This window comes from Patella vulgata, chromosome 2 (assembly GCF_932274485.2).
Source record: "Patella vulgata chromosome 2, xgPatVulg1.2, whole genome shotgun sequence".
NCBI lineage: Eukaryota > Metazoa > Mollusca > Gastropoda > Patellidae > Patella > Patella vulgata.
In genome coordinates, this window is record NC_065880.2 from 47,198,319 (window position 1) to 47,220,892 (window position 22,574).

The 22,574-nt window shown below is 33.5% G+C and overlaps 1 protein-coding gene across 2 annotated transcripts; it reads left to right on the forward strand.

The window, feature by feature from the left end:
- The first annotated feature begins 2,991 nt into the window (after nt 1–2,991).
- Nucleotides 2,992–22,126, forward strand: LOC126812277 (cytosolic endo-beta-N-acetylglucosaminidase). 2 transcript variants are annotated; one of them, XM_050538575.1, is made up of 12 exons: nt 2,992–3,046; nt 7,169–7,357; nt 10,394–10,542; nt 11,696–11,850; nt 12,699–12,847; nt 13,724–13,895; nt 15,484–15,587; nt 17,366–17,474; nt 18,022–18,200; nt 19,394–19,624; nt 19,892–20,009; nt 20,422–22,126. In XM_050538575.1, the coding sequence occupies exons 2-12, from the start codon at nt 7,173–7,175 to the stop codon at nt 20,737–20,739; spliced, it is 1,869 nt and encodes a 622-aa protein (XP_050394532.1). In that variant the 5' UTR covers nt 2,992–3,046; nt 7,169–7,172; the 3' UTR covers nt 20,740–22,126. The 2 variants fall into 2 exon arrangements, with proteins under 2 accessions (XP_050394532.1, XP_050394531.1); XM_050538574.2 differs by lacking the exon at nt 2,992–3,046 and adding an exon at nt 3,186–3,331.
- The last annotated feature ends 448 nt before the right edge of the window (nt 22,127–22,574 follow it).

Below are 22,574 nucleotides of genomic sequence, written 5' to 3' on the forward strand. Positions count from 1 at the left end.
CGTCATAACGACATCCCGTGCCCCCCCCCCCCCCACACACACACACAGACCCCCCCCCCCCCCCCACACACACACACACACAAAGTAAAAACATACAAAAAATAAACAACTCATTTAAAAAAAAAAAAAAATGGGATATGAATATTGGAGACCATTCATTTGATTCTAGGTGGAAGTAGACGTTAAACTCCAGGATCAAACGAACAGTTTTTGTTGATGGACTGATCAAGATTCGCGATTTAACTCCGTATGTTTGGTTCGGTCGGTTTTTCTTCAGAGAAAAGACGGCGACCTTAGTCTTATTATTTTTGTACACAAATAACATGCCTAATTTGTCCCGATTACAACCAGACTGACGCAACCAATGTTTTTTTGGGGTTTTTTAAACAATATTTTTATTCATTAAATCTGAATTTGGATTGGGGAACAGGCTATGCCTATGTGTAACCCCTCTCTCTGATTTAGATACATGTACACATTATAAATATTTACATACATACATACATACATACATAATAACATAAATATAGAGCATATATGATACATCATGGATAATATAGAGACTTAGATGACTATACAGAGTGCAGGGCTTGGAATGACTTAAGAGTTGTTTATGGAGATTTAAATCTTTTTGATAAGAAAATAAATTGTTGGACTTCTTGGAAAATAAGTGTGTTTATCTCTGGACTAAGTTTTGTTGACCCATACAACAGACAACTGATTGTTTTATGATTATGTTGAAGGTTATGGATTGTCCGTTTTCTTGCATCTGAATATAAGTGGCATACGAGTAAATAGTGTTCGGTATCTTCGAATTTGTGACCACAGAAGCAAGCAGGGCTATCATCGACGTGTCTGAGGAATTTATGGCCTTGTAGGTTCGAGCAGCATGATCTTAGTTTACAGTGGATTATTTGTAATTTTCGTATCCCTGTATAGTAATATGATGGCACGATGGTATCTAATTTATTTAGTGAATTTCCAAAGATAGCAAGGGATCGAGAGTTTCTAATTTCAACGTTAAGTTTGTTCCATTCTCGTATACTGGAAGGGATGAAGGACTCTGAGAAAATTTCGGTTCTGCATCTGGTTTCCTTTAGTTTATCTTTGTTTCTAAGGGTATAATTGATAGGGGTAGAGGACAGTTCTAATAGGTCAGAGAGATATGATGGAACGAGGTTGTTAGTAATTATGTACATTGATTTTAATTTATGACGTCGACGTCTTTCCGAGAGTGGAACAAACCCAGTCTCTTTATAGAGTAAGGCATGGCTAGTACCTCTTACCGCCCCACAGATGGTGCGCAGTGCATCTAATTGTAGGATTTCTAGTTTGTTAGCATGTCGGCATAATCAAAGTGTGGAAGGATAAAAGAAGAGTATATTATGTTTAAAGATTTTCTAGAGAACGAAGGCAATTTATTAGTTTGGATACTTTGCTTACAATGCTATCTATATGATTATTCCATTTACAGTTGGTTTGAAAGATTAGACCTAGATGTTTATGTTCACTTACTTCTTTGATTTGTACCTGGTTCAGAAATAATGGTGGGTTAACTATGTGGGGTTTAGTAGTAATAGTCAGTGTCTCTGTTTTTAGGGGGTTAAAAGTTACCAGCCATGTCTCAGCCCAATTTCTGATTCGATTTAAGTCATCTTTAATGGTAGCAGCACTTGCCTCTGGGTCTTCAATTTTTAAGTATAAAGAGGTATCGTCAGCAAATAATCTAATGTTTGAATTTATATTGTTCACAATATCATTTATGTATATTAAGAATAAAAGAGGGCCTAGTACAGATCCCCGTGGAACACCAGCAGGGATGCTTCTGGAGTCCGAGGAGGTGCCACTGATGGTTACACATTGTTGTCTATTTTTTAAATAATCTACGAACCAGAGCAGTAGATCTCCTCGAACCCCCGCAGCATCCAGCTTGTGACAGAGTCCGGCATGCCAAACCCTGTCAAAGGCCTTGCTGATGTCACAGAAGACTATTCTAGTATATTGATGTTGGTCAATGGCTCGACAGAAGAAGTGTGTTAGGTCGATTAGTTGAAATATGGTAGAATCACCAGGAAGAAAGCCACTCTGGACAGGTGTTAGTATTGAGTTATCTCTAAGGAAGTTAAAGACATGTTTGTGGATGATTTTTTCAAAAATTTTGATTATTATACTTAAGAGGGAGATTGGTCTATAATTACTACAATCGTTTGGAGAGCCTTTTTTGAATATAGCGACCACGTTTGCAAATTTCCAAATGTTTGGTACAATGTGTAGATCTAATGATAATTTAAAAAGTTGGCAAAGTGGATGACTGATTTCTTTTGAGATGTATTTTAGAATTCTCGCGTTTATTTCGTCGGGTCCTGAGGCTTTTGTAATATCTAGGCTGTCTATTATGTCTTTAACTTCCTCTGGATTTGGTACAATCTTATCGATGCTGTTAGGGTTCATAACAAGCAGTGGTAGAGATTTATTAGTGCTATCTAGTTGTGATTGTTTGATAAAGAATGAGTTTAAAGCTTTTGCTTTTTCGGATTGAGTAAACACAGTGTTACCGTTAACTGTTAAGGGCGGAGGTTCGTTTGTAGAAGCAGCGTTTGTTTTAGTATATGAATTAATAAGTTTCCACCAGGTTTTTGTTCCAAAGTTTTCTGTGTCACTAATTTGTTTGTCTATTTTGTCAAAGTAATCATTTTTGCTTTTTCTAATTAAGTCTATGTAGTCATTTCTAATTTTCCTGAAATTTTGCCAATCAGAGTCTGAATTCCTATTTACCGCTTTTTTGTGTAATCTATTTTTTTTCTTTTTCATACGTCTTATTGCGCCATTCATCCAGGGTTTGTCATTTGCAACCAATGGTTATTCAAATTGAAACAAAATATTATTTTATATAGTATATATTTATAGTGTTAACTGGTCGAATTACTCTCGTTTCGGTAAGTGTTATGATTTCGGGTAATTTCGGCTTGTTTCGGTAATTCCTCAAACAGGAAGTAATTAAATTTAGCTCTACTTTTAGTTTAGCTTTGCGATCCATTGAATTTTGGTAAATATTTTATTATAAAGACTTATTACACATTCTGTCACATAGTAAATAACATCATATTTCATTGCACATCATCAGATTGAATTTAACAATACTAACTAAATATCGCGAGAGCTGGTTAGGGTGGTTAACACGTGAGCGTTGTATCATAAGGTCTGTCATTGATTGAGTCAACTGGCGTGGTTTCGATTTCCCGGTTGTAAGTGGCAAGTAGTAGAGTCGCCTGTCCAACCTCGTTGGTTTTCTCAGGATCCTCCTACTGGCTAAAGACTCCTACGCACTTGTGTAAGCGAATTATTGGAATAAAATTGAACCATGTGTTAGTCCCGAAATGACATAGATAGTTTACAATACACCGAACACCCACACAGGAACAAAATTACACAAAACAGGCAATTATTTACAAAAAGAAGAACAAGTAGAAGAGCACTGGAATAATAAAATAACTAAATTAGCAAATATATATATATGCCCTATACACAAAAGGAAGCAGCAAAGGTACACAAATACTAAGTGATATAGCTTCTAATAATTAGTACCGTAGGGTAACTAAATAGATCTGTAGGGCCTATATATTACAGGTAATAATGAAACATTTAGAAATATTATACATTTAACATATAATTATAAAATGAGTAACAAACTAGAAACATATACATGAAAAGGGTACTCTAATTAATCGAAGAAATAGAGGAAATAATATATCGTGAAAATCATTTACAATGTACAAAAGAATTACAAAACACTAAAAGATAAAACAAACACAAAATTAGAAATACCGGTACATTTTAAAACATAACTTATTTAGATTGAATTTATTATGTTATTTGTAACATATATCTGAATAAAACAGTATTTAAATTAAAAAGTAATTGTCTTATAATATTTAATATTGTCAAGTCAAGTTAAACAGATTTATATAAACCTACCTGAATTAGTGAATTCAGTACTGTGACAGAAAATGATGCATCCAAGATGGAGATGTAGGAAAATGTGCCTCAAAGTGAAACAGGATGTTATATAGGGATAAGTATCTATGTTACCGATTTCTAGTCACTCCAAAAAAGGTAGAAACTGAAGAGGGCATGGAAAGTCATGCTATATGAAGTGTCTAGTTAAAAAAGACTATTTAATTGTCTGCGATATCACCTCGGTGGAAGCGGACGTTAAATAAAGCTATTTCACACACACAACTGAGTTAACTGAATGACTAAACTAATACCAAACACAGGATGAAAAGTCCTTTATATTGACCCAGGTCAATTAAATAAAAATAGTTCCTTTTTAATAAAAAAGAAGTTACATTTTATAAAAAATGAATTGTTCTTAGAAAATAACAAAAAGTAGTTCCTTTTTATACGCTCACATTTTCATGTGGACATATTATATGCTGTTGCCCCTGTTTGTCCGTCCGTCTGTCCGGACATCTGTTCACAATTTGTTTGTGGACACTCTACAGGTCACAATTTTTATCCGATTTTGACGAAACTTGAAATATAAGTCTATCCCCCGAAGATCTCAGTTCCTTTCGATATTGGCTTGTATTGGATCATAACTTCATGGATTGTGGCCCCTGATTGTACGAAAAATCACGTTTTTAGCTTGTGGACACTCTAGAGGTCACAATTTTCAGCTGATTTTGATGAAACTTGAAATGCCTGTTTATAACCCAAAGATCGTTTTTCCTTACGATATTTGCGCATATCGGATCGTAACTTCCTGAATTATGGCCCCTGATTGTACGAAAAATCATGTTTTTAGCTTGTGGTCCCTCTAGAGGGCACAATTATTATCCGATTTAAAAAAACCTTTGGATATATCACCGTTACACCATAAGGATGGTTGAGATAGAATTTCGTGAAAATCGGACCAAAACTGCCAGACAAAATGGCAGCCCCTCGTACGCTAATAGTGTAAAAAATATGGTATATCAAGGTTGTGGACCCTCTAGAGGTCACAATTTTTTTAATCCGATTTTGATGAAACATGAAATACATGTTTATAACCCAAAGATCTTGGTTCCTTTCGATATTCACGCACATCGGATCATTACTTCCTGAATTATGGCCCCTGATTGTACAAAAAATCATGCTTGTAGTTTGTGGTCCCTGTAGAGGTCACAATTTTTATCCGATTTAAAAAAAAATGTGTGAATATATCACAGTTATACACTAATGATGGTTGAGTTCGTATTTCGTGAAAATCGGACAAAAACTGATGGACATAATTGACGCCCCTTTTACGCAAATAGTGTAAAAAAATGCTATATCAAGGTTGTGGAACCTTCTAGAGGCCACAGTTTTTATCTGATTTGGATGAAACTTTAAATAAATTTATGTTTCTATCATAAAGATCTTGGTTCCTTTTGATAATCACACATATCTGAACGAATCTTCCTGGATTATGGCTCCTAATTGGTCGAAAAATTGCATTTTAAGCTTGTGGATTCTCTAGAGGTCACAATTTTATTTCCGATTTTAAAAACTGTTTAGATATATCACCATTCAACCATAATGAAGGTTGAATTCGAATTTCAGGAAAAATCGAAATGAAACTGCCCGACAAAATGGACGCTCTTTGTACACAAATTGTGTATAAGCATGTAATACAAAGGTTATGGACCCTCTAGAGGTCACAATTTTTATCCAATTTTGATGAAACTTAAAACATATCTTTATATTCCAAAAACCTCAGTCCCGTTTGATATTTGCGCATTTCAGACCATAACTTTCTGGATTATGGCTCCTGATTGTACAAAAAATCGTTTTTGTTTTTAGTTTGTTCTCTATCCATCTCTTGCAAAATGTGGCTGTATACTGCCTGTCAGCTGCTGGTTATTTGACCAATCAAATTCATGTAAAGCGATATCTCCTAAGAAGATATCCAGTAGATTATGAAATTTATCACACAAGCGATATTTACTGTAGAATGTGTTATTGGGTGATAACCAAATATATCCTACTACTACACCTACATAGAGTTCATCCTTTAAAACCGTTCTGTTTGAGTGTAGGAGTCTGAAATTGAGCATTAAAACACGTTTCAGCAAAACACATCAGTAAGTAAGACGTTAGCTCACTGAGTCACTATTGTGGAGGTCACATGTTCGATTCCAGAGTTGCCCGAGAAAGTTCATCAAAATTTTTGAGTGTGGTCCCCAATGTCACAGTGCTGCAGGGCTGACTACCTGGCTAGGAACAACGTATAATAGTTCTGATGGGACGAAAAACCTGGGTCCCGTGAAAACATTGGCATGCACGTCAAAGAACCCATGACAGTTGGAATTCAAAATAAGAGCAAGCAGTAGTGCAGCTGTCCGGGCAAAATTCCCTCATAGCATGCTGTACTGGTATGTAGGGTTACCATACGTCCCAGTTTTGGGGGTCTTTTCTGCTGTCCCATTCCAGTGCCTCTCACATGCCTAAACTAAATGTCCCGGTTTTTACACCAGGTGTTTTTCAATTGAAAACAATAACACAAAACACATATTAAAACTAGTGATTAATATACTGTATTTGCTACAAACACTTATGCTTCATCATCTAAATATAGTTCAGTGCATAATTTTGCATACTGTTAGACTTATAATTTGAACAACCCTGATATGTAACTGTTAATATTGATAACAGTAAAATATATACAGCTAGTATATCTCAATTAAAAAAGAAGTTTTTCTGCATTTAATTAGCCTACAAGTCGGAATTTATCATGCAGTGAGCTGCAAACTAGCTTCAAAGGCTGTATAATATAAAATTGGGCTAGATACCAGGACATGTCCACCACATTACCTCTATTACATATCTAGTGAATAAGGGTTAGATTTCATTTGACCCAAAATTCTGACATATAAGCCTATGGTATACAGATGTGACAACATAGACATTGATTTTCATATGTTTTACAAGTTATTGTAGCTAACTATCTCTGCTCAGTATGCATAGTAAGTTAAAATGCAGAGGCACGAGGCTGAATACAGACTGCTTTTCATGAAAGTCCTTCAAATCCTAAGACAGATTGCCATCCTACAAAGCAACGCAAATAGAAAATCCAGTGAAATTGACCATTTTAATTTTTAAGCAGATCCAATAGAGGGAGTTAATTTTACAATCTTTCTACTTTCAGATGAATGGATGAAGAAAGAAATGTACCTGTTACTAAACCAATCAATGAATATGAAGATGTATTTGCATGGGAAGGGGGTAATGATAAATTGTCTATATCTAAGTTTCCTATAGCATCAATAGCGGATAAAAGAGGTCTACCTAAAACATTGGTTTGTCATGATATGAATGGTGGTTACTTAGATGACAGGTAAGCTTATATATAGGATAGGATAGAGCATGGGTTCCATGTCAGCCGTATATGCTTGTCATGACTTGAGGGCTATGGAAAATGACCGAAACTAGATCTGATCCATCGATCATTTTGCACTCCGGCAAAATAGCTTATTTTTCAAAACCCAGTTTTCAAGCATGACTACGATAACCTCCACCAAGTAACTACATGTATCACCAAGTGTTTTGTGGTTATTCTATAAGACCCAGGTGATACAAATGTAATATTTCATACATATAAATGAGCTGTGAATGAATGGGTCTACCTCATTTTTGTTGGGTAGTGTTCTGGAGAAGGTGGTCGCTGTTTATCAAAAGTCCAAATTCAAATCTGTTTTTATATTACTTTATATACAGTTACACATTATATACAAATTATATCAAAGCCTCCACGGGTTAATATAAAGGTCTTAACCCTTGACTAGCTCTCAGTTATCTTACCGGTAATTCTTTTCTGTTCATCAAAAAGTAATGAGAGACAGGCTGATAATCTTAATGTCAACCATATTGTCTATATGTATGAAGATTTAAAAATATAGAGTTAAGAAATAAATTATGCATTCTTCAGATAAACATTGACAAGGAAATTAAAATTAGTATCACTATTCAGTGATATAACTACAAAATTCTAGGCCTGTACAGAATAATGCACAGTATTGAAGCTACATAATCTCATGATTGGTGTTATAGAGTTGTATGCATAGTTGTCAACAGAGAATTATACTGAGTGTTGGGTATTAGAACAATAAAAGTTAATTGTTATGTGGAAATCTTATCAATGATGATAAGCGGCCCATTGTACCAGTAGTCATTCTCTATTTGAGCACCCACGACCTGTACATGTGTCATGAGAATTTTCTGGAACAAACGGCTATACCTCTATAGGCCCATGCAAAACGAAAACAACACTTACAATCACAACAAATTGATGATAACACTAATCTTATATACTCAGCCAAATTAAAAACTTGACACTCAGGATTTTTGGGACTAGATTTTTAATATTTGGTTTAAGGCAACTATTTTAGTGTTATGTTGTGCACAGACGACCTTGACATCAACAGAAAGCAAGAATACGTCTCGCCAAAAGTCCTTGACATTGATAACGTTCGTGATGTCACAGTACCCCCCAAAATGAAATTCACAGACTTGGAGAACAATCGGAATAAAGTGTTTAGTAACGGTTGTGGCCTCCTCTAGCGTCTCGTACTGCCACACAACGTCTTCTCATGGATCTCAGAACATTAGTAAACACTTGCTGTCCAACACGTCGACCCAGTTCGTCCCAGATGTTGAAGGTCCTGCAACGTCAGTGGTGGATTCACTTGCTGACGAACACGTTGACCCAGTTCGTCCCAGATGTGTTCAATAGGATTAAGGTCGGGGCTAAGTGACGGCCAATCCAGGACTTGGACACTGGCATTTCTTAAAAAATTCTGGGTAGCAATTGCTGTATGGGGTTGAGCATTGTCTCTGCATAAACGGAAGAAGAACAGGTTGCAAAATCTGATTCCTGTACTGGACAGCATTTAAGTTCCCTTGGACAACAACAAGAGGAGAACGTCCATGTGCACAAAAAGAACCCCAAACCATGACGCTGCCGCCACCAAATTGGTCAACTTCTCTGACGCATACTTGAGCGTAACGTTCACCTCGTCTGCGGTACACTCGGACCCTGCCATCGGCAAATCTCAAAGTGAATCGAGATTCGTCACTAAAGACAACCAAATTCCACTGTCTTTGAGTAAATATTATGTGTCTTGTGGCCTACACAAGTCGATTACGGCGATGAAGGGGTGTCAATATTGGTCCATTATAGGGCCTCCGAGCTCGAAGACCAGCAGCCTGCAAGCGATTTCGAACAGTTTGTGGAGGTTGCAGTGACAATCTGTTTCTAAGATGACGTAATCGTATTGCTTGATCTTCCTGAAGTGACGTCACACGTGGCACTCCCGCCCTTGGGCGGTTGGCAATAGTTCCAGTTTGAAGCACTCTCATTCTAAGATTAATTATTGTCTGGCGTGAACAATTAAAGGCTCTTGCAACAGTGACCACAGACTGACCAGCATAGAGCCTACCTATAGCACGTAGACGTTCTACATTTGAAAGGCGCGGCATTTTCTAACAAAGATGAAAATAACAATTTTAATTTGTTTTTCCAGTTCAAGTTACGTGTGCGTGTTCAGTTTAAGCAAACTTGCATCGATTGACCTCACGAGTTTGTGTTTGCACGTGTTTTTCAGGTTTTTCATCTTTATATGTTAAAAAGTCATGTGATCCACGTGACTTTACAATTTTATGAAATTAAAGGCTTCTTACTACTTACTATCATTAGAAACACTTTAAAATTTATTTGACTTACCAGAAAAAAAAATTTGTTGAAATTCATCAGTGTCAAGTTTTTAATTTGGCTGAGTATAGTTATATGTTCATAAAACAATAGCAAAAATGTACATCAGATAGAAATTATGGACGATTAGTCGATACATGTTCTAGTTTTTGTTATACATTATTCAAACTGTCATTAATTAAGCTTTTTAGAAATGTACATGTATAGTTCATTTCAGCATTAGCAGAGATACATGTATTGCAAATTGAAATTGCTAGGCATGTTTGCTATAGGCTAACCTACAGCTTTGCAATCATTTGTAGTCATTGTGAGAGGTCACAGTATAAATGAAATAAAATAAGGTTTGGTGTCTAACTCTTCTGCTCTAACCAGGCTAATGAAGACGGGCATATACCAACTCTTATTTTGATTTCCAACTGTTAGGGGATCTTTAATTGGCTGTCATACCTGCGACTATGGTTTCACCTTATCATAAAGATGCACCTCCATTATCCCCCTTTCAATAGCAATTTAAATTTGGTAATGTAAAAATGTTATTGCCCACTCCCTGCCCCCCTTTGCAACTCCCTACACACCATTCATCCTGCCACTAACATTTGACATCAATTTTGCGATTAGTAGATTAATGGAACTTAAGCTGTAGGTATATGATATATTTTTCAGGTTTGTACAAGGTAGTGACAATAGTGATGCATATCGATTCTATCATTGGGAATATTTAGATATATTTGTATACTTTAGTCATCATCTAGTTACAATACCTCCACCATGTTGGACAAATGCTGGACATAGACATGGCGTTAAAGTTTTGGGTAGGTATCTATTTAAGGGCATATGACTTTTTTTTTTAAACCTTAAAATAGAAGACGAAAATGGGTGTAAAGGCAATTATTAATGTAATATGAATGGTTATAAGTGATTTATATTCAGTTTTTAAATTTTGTGTTGTAATTTCTAATCAATTATTTTTGGTGAAATACGTGAACAGTGTTGTTTTTTTATAATTATTTTGTTATTTGTGAATTAGCCATTAATAATTGCTTTTGCATTGTTTTGTAGGATATGTTTTTCTTTGTTCATTACAAATGGTGCCCGAAACCATAGAATACAATAAACTATAACACATACTTATGGACAAACAGCTACTTATTTATTTGGGCGACGTCGCCCAAATAAATAAGTAGCTGTTTTTCCATTAGTATGTGTTATAGTTTATTGCTCTATCCAGTTACTAAATGCCTCTCAAAAATTCTCATAGAATACAAGTTTTGTGTACTAATTTTGATAACATCAATATTGGTTGAAATTGGCCAATATTGAATTTTAATTCATGTTTTTAATTTCAAATTTTATTGAAAATATTCAGTTAGAGGTTGAACTCCTTAAAGTTTAAGTTTAATGTATATATATGTTCATTTAAAGATTGATTGATCTGTGGTTTCCTCATAAGATGTGTCTGTTTTAAATTTTCAAAATTGCTACACAGTCTCTGATTTTAACCTTTTGACTAACGCTATTATTAAATGTGTACTTGACATCTTCTTTTGAAAATAAAATTAATCAATCCCCTCTTATAGGAATTTTGTTACTTCTCTAACCATGACACAAAGGTTGGGATTGAGTGGATGTCTGTTCTTCAAAAAAATGAAATACAGATTAATTGTACCTTGAAGATTTTAAATTAAAAAAATTAGAAATAGGCCAAATAGAGGTAACATACTAGGTTGCTTGACAACTCTTTGCAATTTATAAAAAAAAACGTAATATAGAAGTGTTATAGAAATCTGTGCAACAAAAGAAAAGTCGGCTTACAAAAAATTCTAAGAATTGGAAAGTAAACCGAAAGTGCACATTGCTTTTAAGTGTACAGATAGATACAAGCAAGGCTTGAAAATTTCCGAAATCATGAAGTTCTAAGAACTACACAATTAATATTGATTTCTTAAATTAATTTTGGTCAACTAGGAACTTTTATAACAGAATGGAAATATGGTTTTGAATGTTGTAATGTTTTCCTGGAAACTGTGGAATTATATGAAAGATTTGCTTCTAAGCTAGTAAATATAGCAGAATATTACAGATTTGATGGCTGGCTTGTCAACATAGAAAATGTTATTGAGGCAAGTTTTATAATTAAAACTGTTCCTGACAATACAAATTAACATCAATATCCTTGCTTTTTTTGAGGGACTAAAATATCTGAATAGATGGCTGGCTTGTCAACGTAGAAAATGTTATTGAGGCAAGCTTTATAAATAAAAGTGCTTCTGAAAATATAAATTAACATTGATATCCTTGCTATTTTTTTGAGGGGCTAGAATATGTTTTTCTAAATTGAAATTGAATACAGTCTAAATATTTGAATCTGTTTAAGACTTTAAAGTCATGTAGGTCAAACCCGAATGATCACTTTGACTAATCATCAGTGTTCCAAGTAACATATTTCTCAGCCAATCCATGACATCCAACAACAAAGTCCAACACACTACACTATTTAACAATAAATTAATTCAAGCAAGAAATCAATATGATGTATGCAACCTGCCACTAGTCACATTAATTTCAATATGCATTTCTGTATGTATGATAGTTCCACAATAAGATCATCCTAGTCTTTAAAAAGAACTACCCTCAAATAAATCAACTAATTGCAAATGAGTAATTATGTCATAGATAACATAAAAATGGTGTAAACATCAGATATTTCAATAAGTGTGTTATGTATTTGTGCCCAGTCGTAGAAATGATGATATGAAATGTCTAGGAGCCACAGTAGCTCAGTAAGTATTGTGCTGGTTCACTAATCAAGACAACATGTTAAAGATCCCCTGATATTTAGAAGAGTAAGCTTTAGCTGTCCATCCAAAATTTTCAAAAAATTGTACTAACACGGATATAAATGTTTTAATAAAATTGTACTAAAGTAAAAAATTTATGTGTATATTTGATATCACACTTCCAATTTCAGCCATCAAAAGTAATTGATTTAAAAGGATTTCTTACTTGTCTTACGAGAAAAATGCACGAAGCTATTCCTTCATCTTTAGTCATCTGGTATGATAGCGTAGTTGATACCGGACATCTTGACTGGCAGAATGAACTTAATGAAAAGAACAGGTATGATCTATATCCAGATAGACTTACATACTTCTTAGGAAATCCCAGAGATTGACACATTTTTAAAAGATATTTTTTTTATGCAAATCATGATGAATGCATGTCATTTAGATAAAAAAAAATGGCTTTATATAAAGTATTATTGATCACGTCATATTTTGCATATTATGATGTACACATACAGTCCATTCCCCAATCTTTTATTATCTGAGAACTCAGTTTAAGATATATAGTTGTTAGCTTGAATTTTTGAATCACAACAAACCGGACTGTTCATAATATATTTCACAAGTAAAAAATATACACTATTTTAATGTTAAGACTGAGTATAAAATGTTATGTAGACCGGACTGGCTTGTACAGAAAAGATAGCACAATTATTATTATTGTATTACTCTAAGTGAAACAATGATGGCTGAAATTATGCAGCCAATGAAAACTTAGAATTTATGAATTTGAATATTTGAAGGACCAAAATGTTTTTTAATAAAAAATACTCCCGATTGTGTATGGTCTAAGTCTCTAGATTTAAATGTTTTTCTGGCATGTTGGGGCTTTAATTAAAAAAAATTGATTACCTGGTGTAGTAGCTAAATTAAATTTCCTTCCAAGTTAACAATTTTAAACATCTAAAATCCAATAATTTAGAATTCCATTTCTATGTAGTCATTTAACAAGAATACATTTATTTTTAAATCTGACAATTTCCTGTAAATATCATGACCACATCTTTATTGTAATTATGTAATTGAAAATTATTTTTTTGCCAACTGGTGACGATACCCAAACACAACTCTAATGCTTTCCTTGAAAGTGATTTTGCATGTTAATTGATTTAGTAAATAGAGAATTAATTACAAATTTTTTTCTTGGTAGTTTATTTTTTGATGCTTGTGATGGTATATATTTAAATTATAACTGGACAGAAAACAAACTGAGTAAATCGAAAGAGAGATCTCTAGCCGCAGACAGACCATTTGATGTTTATGTGGGAATAGATGTGTTTGGTCGAGGTACACCCGGTGATGGAGGATATAACACTAGAGAGGTATAAGCATGGATGCTGTTTTGCCTGTATAAGCCGGACAAATCCTACGCAAGTTGGCAAACATCTGACTGGAAATATGCCCAATCTGACATCAAGATGTGGTGAATCGTATTCAAAATTAAAAATATTATTGACTGGGATATAACTATTACTAATTTTGATGGTCATTCATAATAGGTGGGATTGATTAGATAATTCTATAAAGCCACAAATCATTTACTATTTTCTGCTCAGTGGTAATGCACATAAATAGATTTATTTCTGTTTCATTGGGTTTTTATACGCCCACGTTGAAATGTGGTCGTATATTGTCGTCACCCCCGTCCGTCCGGTGTCCACAATTGCTTGTGGACGCTCTAGAGACTAAATTTAATATCCGATTGACTTTAAATTTATTCACAGTGTTTAAGGTCATGAGATGAAAAAGCCTATTGATTTTCAGCAATTTCCAATAAATCCTCCCAGAGTTATGGCCCTTTATCACTTCAAAAAAATCTTGTGGACGTTCTAAGAGGCCCAAGTTAATATCCGATTGACTTTAAATTTATACACAGTGTTTAAGGTCATGAGACGAAGAGGCCTATTGATTTTCAGCGGTTTCGGATAATCGCTGCCAGAGTTATGACCATTGATCACTTTGAGAAATCTTGTGGACGCTGTAAAGGCTAAAGTTCATATCTGATTGACTTTAAATTCATACACAGTGTTTAAAGTCATGAGACAAAGAAGCCTATTGATTTTCTGCGATTTCCGATAATTACTGCCAGAGTTATGACCCTTGATCACTTTGAAAAATCTTGTGGACGCTCTAGAGGCTAAAGTTAATATCCGATTGACTTTAAATTTATACACAGTGATGAACAAGTATACTGATTTTTAATGAATTTTGATAACTTGAACAGCTAAATCCATGAGTGTAATAAGCAACAAGAAAAATGATTGACAACTTAAAAGTAGGGCTGTGGACACGCAATACCGCTATACATGTGGGAGGGGTTCATTGCCAAATTTGACACTTCAAGGAAGGGTTGATGAAAACTGCCCCTTGCTGGTTTATCCTATCCATGTTTGCTTTCCTATCGGTTCTTGCATAAGATTTACTGTTTAGTGTATCTTTGCTTTAGTGTGTTACGTTTAATTTGATCGGGAGACGTGTTCGCCGACGTCAACATCAACCGACAACACTGCAAGAATTGGCCGTGGCCCCAAATCGTGATTGGACGGCTGATTAGGAGTATGCCACGACGAATTTTCACTTTTGACGATGTATCTCTTTGGGAGTGAAATGAGGCCTTCAGATAAGCCATTCATATGAATTGTTTATGTTCATGTGTAGGCAATTGGCCTGTTATTAACATAGACTGGTTACCTCTAATAAAAACAGCAGTGCATTTCTGCAGTTTTGTATTGTTTCTGAATATCCCCTACTTTTTTTGAAGAGTATATATGGTTGCTTTGTGTTTATTGATGTATACATTGAAAGAAAGTAATTCAAATATCCATATGTTCTTACGAAATTCAATTCCATCTCTTAACAAATTAGTTTCAGGATGAAGAATGTTTTTTTTCCATTCTATTTACATTTCAGGCATTAGATATGGTGAGGCAACATGAATTATCAACCGCCATCTTTGCACAAGGTTGGGTTTATGAAACACATGGAAAAGAAAATTTTACAATTAATGAAAATAGGTAATTGTGTGTTTTAGCAATAAAAAAGGACATGAAAAATTTGACACAGTACATCAAAGTTGAGTTTATGGTTGATCGCCAGTCATATAGACAGTTGATATCATTTACTGGAAATTGGAATTCAGAAATTTGATGCAATTTCTTGCTATACATTTATTAAAAATATTAAGACCATGGATAAAAGACATAAAATGTATAAATTAGGAGTGGCTTTAATTTTGATTTTGTTGCATGATTCATAGCCCCTTTTATAGGTTGTAACGGGTAACTATTTTGTGCCGGATGTACTTCTATTCATTTATTAGGGTGTGTTTTTTAACATGTTTTTTTCTATAAATAAGCTCTTCCCTAAACCTGGATTACCAAATTCGGGTATCACTTTTCTACATGAAAACAAACTTTATATACCAGTATGTATGTTAGAGTTTCAAATATTCCCGAAAATAACAATCCCTAGAATAGAAATGAATACTTTTAAGCAACAGAGAAGTGTATATGATTACAAAGGACACCTGAATTATAAGCCTCTTTTATATTAGTATAAGTGCAGGAGGATTGCGCTATGGGCAAACAAAAAAAGCGATAAGAGAAAACTACGAACAAGATAAACTGCACAGACGGTGCACGAAATAAACAACAAATATATATATATATATAGTTTATTTAAAGTTTAAACATGAGTTTACTGGTATTTTCAAATAATTATTTTATTTTGGGTTGGTAGTTATTGCTTAAATTATTTTATTACAAGAAATGATTATATTGTACCGAAAATAATTTGGTGAATATGGTAAAGTTATTGTTAGTATTATTAATAATGTGTTTTTGTGTGAGCAGAGTGAGTCTATGTCTCGTCATGAATAAAAATGATTAAGATCATTCTTAAACTGCTCCCTTCCAAATGTAAACCATACTTGAGTCTGGCGACATCACAATATTTCACATATCTCAATATGGAAATAATTTTAAATTTCATGTTATTTTAAAGGTGAGATTGAATGGAAATGTTTATCATAAATTAAATAATATCAATATGCGATGTAATGTTTATGAACATGTGAACTATATATTATCGCATCACATATTCCAATATAATTGAACCATTGCAACCGAAAACTCAATGTTTTCCAATGAATAAAAAAAAGAAATCAGTCATCTAAAAAGGTGTGTATTTGGCTTGATATCAATGGTATGATATTTGTATTCTATTTTATGAATCCTTACAAGTTTGTAATCTAATAAGTTTTACTTTTATGCACGTGGTAATTAATTTCTTTTGAGGTATGATTTTTGATTTGGACACTGGGCACCAAACTATAAATACAAGTCCTTACTGCAGCAGTGTGTATCATAATTCAAATCATTATCTACATAAGTTATAGATATTTCCTATTAGTTATAAAGTTTTTATTACTTAAATAGTTCCTATTACTTATATAGTTCCTATTGCTTACATAGTTCTTATTACTTTCCATTGACCGTCTTCATTAGCCAATTCAGAGCAGAACAGTAGGACGTTAAACCCCATTTCATTTCTTTTCACTTCACTTTTAATTGATTTCAGGACTTCATCTTTCTCTGTCTTAGGGCAACTGTCTGCTACGGAAGAAAAGCTAATTTCTATTCTGAGCATGAAGATCAAGTTAACATCTAACATGTGTTAGCCTTTATTTTTGTTAAATTTAATTATAAGCCTTTTAGCTATCTTGCATTGGGACTTTAATTACAGTCCCAATTAGCAACGTTAAGAATTATTTTTATCATTTGCTATATTTAAGGTTTTGGGGAGATTTGTATGATTTGTGTCCATATAATAAAAGAACAACTCTACCTCTTGTTACATCATTTTGTCAGGGATATGGTCATAAGTATTATCTACAAGGTTTGGTAGGTTATGAACTCATTTTCTCACCATTTGAATGCTGTTAATATATGCATCATTAAAAGAAAACATTATTAAGTTTCCATAAAAGGAATTATTGATGGAAAAAACAAGCAATTCCATATTAAAATTTGTTTATCATAAAATAAAATGTTGCTTTTATGTCTGTGTATTCATTTTGATTCCACCCAATCTAATTGAAGGTAGACATTACTTTTGTTCTATATATTCGGTTGGTCATTCACTTTTGTTCTATATATTCGGTTGGTCATTCGTTAAACATATCAAGTCTGTAACAATAGAATATTAATATCCTTGACCCTGACTAGACAGCCAATCAAACGTCTTGATAATCAAAGCCTTTGAAAATTTCTTTTGGATAATTTTGTGGATCACAGACTTTGATTAGTAGGTTCATCTAAAGTTGGCCAATCACAATATTTGCCTTTAGGCCAAGATTAATTTGAGTAATGGCCACAAAATAAAATGGAATAAAAGGTACAGAAATATTAATGAGATTGTGTTACATCATTCTTGTTATCGTTTTAACAGGTTAAAGATGAAAATCCATGGAGTAATTTACATATGCAGCAAATACAACCACATTTTCCATTTATCATACCTAGTTCAGATAATAATATAGGTGTATACATAGATATGGATACAGTTTATCAAGGTGGTACATCTTTATGTGTAGAAGGAGACCCAACATATATACCATTTACATTCAGGTAACATTTATCTCTTGAATTGCTTTTTACTTTCAAAGAAAACCGTCTCTTTTGTTTGTTAGGCTTAATTTGTTCTGCGAGGTTGATATTTCTCCCTCATTCTCATTGAAAGATTTGTGTCCCGAGAGTAAGCCAATAGGGAGTTGATTGCTTATGGTATTGGTAATAAATAAACATTTAATCATATCTACCATGACTCAAAATAACACATCATCCCCTGTTTCAGTTTAATGTAAACTACTGTGAGTACTGTATGTCAACACAACGCAAAGTTTAGTTTAGTATTCTATTATTACAAGCCGCACCATGCTCAGTCCCAGCTTGCCTAGTGGACAATTTACACTGGAATCTAGTACTAATCACCTCTGCCATTTTATAACTCAATCGGTAAACACTGTAAATGTCAGAGAAAAACACCTGATAAAATCCATAACTTGGGAAACCCCTTCATTATCTTATCAACCAATGTTATGTCCCATTATAACAGTCTGGCTTTACATATTCATCAGCCAAAGGGAGATTGCGGTTCATAACATTGGCTTGCTGGCAAACTGGCACTGGCTTGGTGTAGTTAAGTTTAACATCTTTATTCACGAAAACTTAATTATGTTTTGTATTTTAATAGTGCTGGCATGATATATCGTTGAATCGATGTATCATGATTCACCTTCTCACGATTCTTGTATTGAATTGCGAGACGTGTTGTATTGCGATTCTTTTTTTTATGATTATTTTTTGTCGCTTCGCTAAGAATCTCGTCACCCTTAATTATCAACGTCAAACATTGTGATAGCTACACAAACACTCTTAAATGGTTTTAGTCCTTATTTTTATCCACATCAATATCGTGACATAAAACAGTTTTATTTCTTCGACATAAACAGGGCTAAAAATATTCATCAATTAATGGTATTTATTTAATGTGTTGTTTTCTTGGTAAATATTGACCTGGTTATGAATCGTGATACTAATCATATCGTAGTACCTGTATCACAATACATATCATATTGTGACTGCATTGGCAATACCCAGCACTAATTTTAACCCACATGCAATGAAGATGCAGTAAGACTTGAACTAAGAGGTAAAGTTTTCATGAAAAAGGTTCCAGGTTATTTTTAATTTTCTCATTAGAGTTAATTTCATTCACTCAGCAATGTGTTTTGTATTAAAGTTTTTACTTTACCTTGCAGTCTTTTCTATACAGAAATTCCTCTTACAAGTGGTATAAAAGTAGTTCTTGTAACCAAGGAAATGGAAGAACAGGATGGAGGAATACATTTATTGTTGGACCTCAAACAAACTAGGACTCAAAAACAAATAGTTCTTACACCTCAGATTCACTACAGTCCACCCCCATCAGAAGAAAACAATATTTCAAAACAACCTGATCTAATCTCGGAGCAAAATGGATGGAAATCAAGGCAAGTTTTTCTACACTCTACTATCATGCATTCTAACTGATATTTTGGGCATTAATTTATTTCTTCCATAAAATTTAGCTGGTTATGGTCTGCTAAAAGTAGTGATAGATGTTGCCTATGAGGTAGGTTAAGCTCATTCTTTCTAAATAATGTGATATCACTGGTCATGCAGGTCATCGGAGGGGCCCCCAGATATTTTATTATGGTAAGTTCAGATATCTATTTGATTTTTATACGCCTACATTTAAAACAATTTTGTTGTTACAGAATATATATAGTACCAAACAATGTGGTTGAAGACTGGACATTAATAGGAATTAGTATTAGATGTTTATCACCAACTCCTCAATCAACAATAAATCGTTTTTATGTTGGACAGTTAAAGGTAAGTAAAAACAAATTCAAGATTTGTGGTCTAAGGGGAGATAATATGATGGGAACTTAAATCATTATTTCCCTTTAATATTATCAAATTTTCAGCAAATTATTTCTAACACTATACAATATTCAGACTGATGCTAAATTGACATGTTTTCTGGACTAAACAAATGAATTAGCCTACAGATAAAGCTGTAACCATTCAATGTATAAAAAGGTAGCTTTCATTGTCCTTCAAATAAGGCTTCAATAGTAACTCAATATCTAAACATTTTTCAAGCAAATCCAGTCATAAAAGAACAATTTCACCCAAGTAGGATTAACCAGTTCTAAATCTTAATGGGAGAAAAGAAAATGCTGATTGCCTCTAACAATAAGATTGGTTCCCTTTCTGATATTAAGTTGTTTATTTTTTGTAGATATTACCATCAGACCATATAGTGCCAAATGTAGAACTGACAGATCTGCGGGTAACAAGGGTCGACACAAGTGAAGAATCAGAGACTGTGGTGTATAATATAGAGTGGACCTGTTCACAATATAACCATGTCGACTATTATAACATCTATTCTTCATCAGAATCAAATAACTATCAACTTTGTGGCCATGCTTCAACAGAGAAATATGTTTTAGTTGTTAATGGTCCGGATGATAATAGTCAAACACTAACTGTTCAACCGGTTTTGTTAACAGGAGAAGTAATAGCCTTACAATCTTGTTCAACATGCACAATTTAAAACCACATGTTTAAATGAGCTAAACCTCTTTGATTCAGGTCAAAATAAGGTATTGTGTGGGGGAAAGACCTATACAGTTAAATTTGTTATTGTTAACTAATTTTATTGGGTTTTTTCAGGGTTTTTTTTTAAAACAAAACATTAGTTAATCTCAACATCGGTGTATCGGTTGACCTAAAATTTTGGATGCAGACAGAAAGCCACTTTGCAAATCAAATCAAAACATCAAATTTTGATGATCAAACTTAAATAAATGTATAATTTCAATTTATTTGATCCAAATCAAAGAGGTCTAATCGTTTAAATTTTAAACAATGGTTTATTATTAATTTTTTTGTGTGTGGGAAAATGTCTACACTTGCCCGTTCTTGTACCAAATGAATTTGATTTTAATTAGATTTGCTAATGTACCTAAAAGACTACATTCTTACAAAATGATCAAGTTGGAATAAGAAAATGTCTCCATTTGTCCCCTTAAATTTGTTCTATGGTATTAGGATATAAGCACAACCCAAGCAATATACCTGTCAATCAAGTGGTTTAAGAGAAATCCAAACTCCCTTTTAAGGTGCTCTCCTGTCTATCTATATTGGACAGATAAACTTCATTTTAGTAGATCTGAATAAAAACCAACCAAGGAAATACCCATCAATTTAGGTGGAAATACACCCAATCAACAAACTTTCATATTTTTTTTAAATCCATCAACCGACTTTATTGAAATTGTGTAAAAATGTGTAAATTGCCAATTAGGTGCCCCTCACCCTATCCCTAACTTCATTGGAACAAATTTAAATAAGTACCGCATATATAGTAGTTTAATTCCATCCATGGGTTTTGCAGTAGTCGAAAATGTCTACATTTACCCCATTAATGAGTCCCCGCCCTTACTCAATGGGGTCAAGTAACTTCATTTGTAGAAATGTTAAAAAGCATCAAGCAACATACTTGCCATATTTGGTTGAAATCTACCAAGTGGTTCTTGAGAAGCAGTGTAAAAATGTCTCACTTTGCACCTTTAATTATGGAGGATTGACTTCCTTTGAACAAGTCTCAATAAGTGCTACCAAAGCACCTATCAAATTTGTTTGAAATCCATCAAGAGGGTTAGAAGATGAAATGGTGTAAACCCCCACCCTAACCCTACGGGATAGATCAAAATCATTTGAACAAATATGAATAAGGTACACCCATGCATCAAATTAGGTTGAAGAAGATGGGTGACAACACTGGGTTAATAATATATGAATATGTATTTTTTTTGGATATATATGTAAGATAATTTTTAAGACATAAAATATATTAATATATACTTTATTATTATAAGTCTTTGTTTATTTTGTTATTGTACTTTGGTATATGTATCCAATAAATATATTATATTCTGTGTATGTAATTGTATATCCATAATTTGAAGGATCTCTTTTTGGTTTGCATTTAAAAGATACCCAGTTATGCAAATTTGATTGGACATTAAAATCTACCAACCACTAATGACTGCCATATTGAATATATAGAGTTAATTTTCTGGTTACCTAAGGTAAGCAATATTGTTAAAGATAGGTTGCCAGGCAACGAAACATACGCCCACAGCAGCTAAATCACTTTGGCAGTCATCCAGAGTTGTCGCATATTTTTACTTTTTTCAGTAATGAAACATTTAAATAAAACTAAAATCTGATTAAGAGTAACAACTCATTAAGTAATTATCAGAAAATCATTAAAATTTGTTTGATTTTTATAAAGTTCTGCCCCATGCTAATGTTTAGTATACGAAACATTTAATATCATGGGATTTAGCTGTTCAAGTTATCAAAATTCATTGAAAATCAATA